The following is a 1853-nucleotide window of genomic DNA, read 5'->3' as shown; positions in this document are numbered from 1 at the left end:
GTTGTGTTTTTTATTCTGGGAATGGTTTTAGATTCGAAAAAGTTGCTGGAAATTTTGAGAAAACCAATTGGACCCGCGTGCATATTATTCGTGAAATTTCTATTCGCCACGGTAAGCTTAAATTGATGCATAGGACAAGTATAGTTGTCAGACATTGAATGGCGCTGTATCTATCCTATAAACATCGAACTAACAAAAATGTGTGGTGGTTCATGCCTTATTTAATATACAATTGTATATATTATATATATACACTATTGCAATAGTGGAAATTTATCCAATGCAAAAACCATTTCTTCTAGTTCCTCTTACATTGGTGTAGGGGGATTCTTCTAAAGTTCAGAGAATGACTTTTGCATATAAATACATGTAAAAGACACTTTTAGGCTCGTCCTATGAATTGATGCTATTTAAAATGATTTTATTTAAAACATAATTTTTTTTCATTAAAATATTTTTTGCAAAACAAGTTCAGTGTGGCGTTGTACTTGTTTCTATTCCCAGCTTCTGGTCTGAATCAATTTTTATTCATTCTATTCTTCGATGGAATAACAAATATTGTGATCATCCGATATTATTTCGTGTGGGCAGTCATCTTGAAGGGAAATATGGAATTATCTTCGTTGACAAATTTGATTAATATTGCGTTGAGCATTGGTGAGTTGGAGCCAAGAAAAAATCAAATGGAACTCTTTTAAATTTCCTTAAATTTTCAGGTGCTGGAAACATACTATTATTATTTCTCAAATATTCGCCACCCGAAATGGAAGTTTTCGCTGAATTGTGCAAAGATAGTTTTTTCTATATATTTGTTCCTTTATGCGTTGGTTTTGGTGTTGGTTATTTGATTACGCAACATATTTCACATTTGACCAATATCATCAAGTTCTTGTTGGAAGTAGTCTTTTCACCAATTTTAATTGTAGTCAGTACCTGCGTTCATCTAACAGACGGTTTAGACTTATACGTATATAGAATGTTTATGGCTAAGGTAAGTTTTGGCTTCAATTTACAATTTTGTTGGCCTTGATCCTCAAACTTAAAATACAATTTCAGTCGCTTCTGATTGGTTTCATCTGGCCATTCCTAATATATTGCGCCTCATTGTTGATAACACGACTGATGAAGTTTGAACCAAAAGATCGACGATCAATCACAGTTGAAGTAATCATTGCAAATCTTTTGTGCGGTAAATGGATTTCTTCTTTTATCATATGGAGTAGTCCAGTGGGCGACCATGAATTGGCTGATCAATTATACCCGGCAATGTTTGGTATGACATTCATGATATTGACTGCACATTGCATTTGGATTTATGTCGAAGGACAGCAGAAACCCAGCAAAATTCAATACCCAAGGCTATGAATCACCATCAAAAATAACTTTTGATTAGTAGCACTGCACAAAATGTTCCCTATTGTTATCAATAAAATGACAATATACAGAATAAAAAAAAACTGCTTAATTGTTTGAATATCATCAAAATTTGTGATGTTTGGTGCTACACACAAACTATTTTTGCTGTATGGGTTACAACAAAACTTAGCTATCAGACGCGATACAGTATTTTACTGTAGTTTAAGTGAAAATTACAATATTTTGCTGTAACTTATTTTAATTTTTATTTAAATTCAATGGAATCTTATATTTTAAAATATCCAGTGATTAAACCATTTTTTGGTTTGATACTTTGAACAACCCGGAGCATGCGGAACGGTTTCAAAATGATTTGCACTGGTGTATATACACTATTGTAAAGTATGTATTCGTATCTGGTTGTGTGCTATGCTAGCAGCTGTACGCGACTGTGTGTGTGTGTGTTTACACGGACACAGTGCAAACCATTTTCTCTA

At 33.2% G+C, this 1853-nt stretch overlaps 1 protein-coding gene across 1 annotated transcript; it reads left to right on the top strand.

Moving 5' to 3' along the window:
- The first annotated feature begins 11 nt into the window (after window positions 1-11).
- Window positions 12-1448, top strand: LOC116343466. The gene is made up of 4 exons (XM_031771514.1): window positions 12-111; window positions 471-657; window positions 717-991; window positions 1057-1448. Exons 1-4 carry the CDS (start codon window positions 22-24, stop codon window positions 1363-1365), a joined length of 861 nt encoding a protein of 286 aa, XP_031627374.1. The 5' UTR covers window positions 12-21; the 3' UTR covers window positions 1366-1448.
- The last annotated feature ends 405 nt before the right edge of the window (window positions 1449-1853 follow it).

This window comes from Contarinia nasturtii, unplaced genomic scaffold (genome assembly GCF_009176525.2).
Source record: "Contarinia nasturtii isolate CC-2019 unplaced genomic scaffold, AAFC_CNas_1.1 Cnas_scaffold_1012, whole genome shotgun sequence".
NCBI lineage: Eukaryota > Metazoa > Arthropoda > Insecta > Diptera > Cecidomyiidae > Contarinia > Contarinia nasturtii.
Note: the sequence above shows the minus strand (reverse complement) of the source record. Positions and strands in the feature narration are given on the sequence as shown.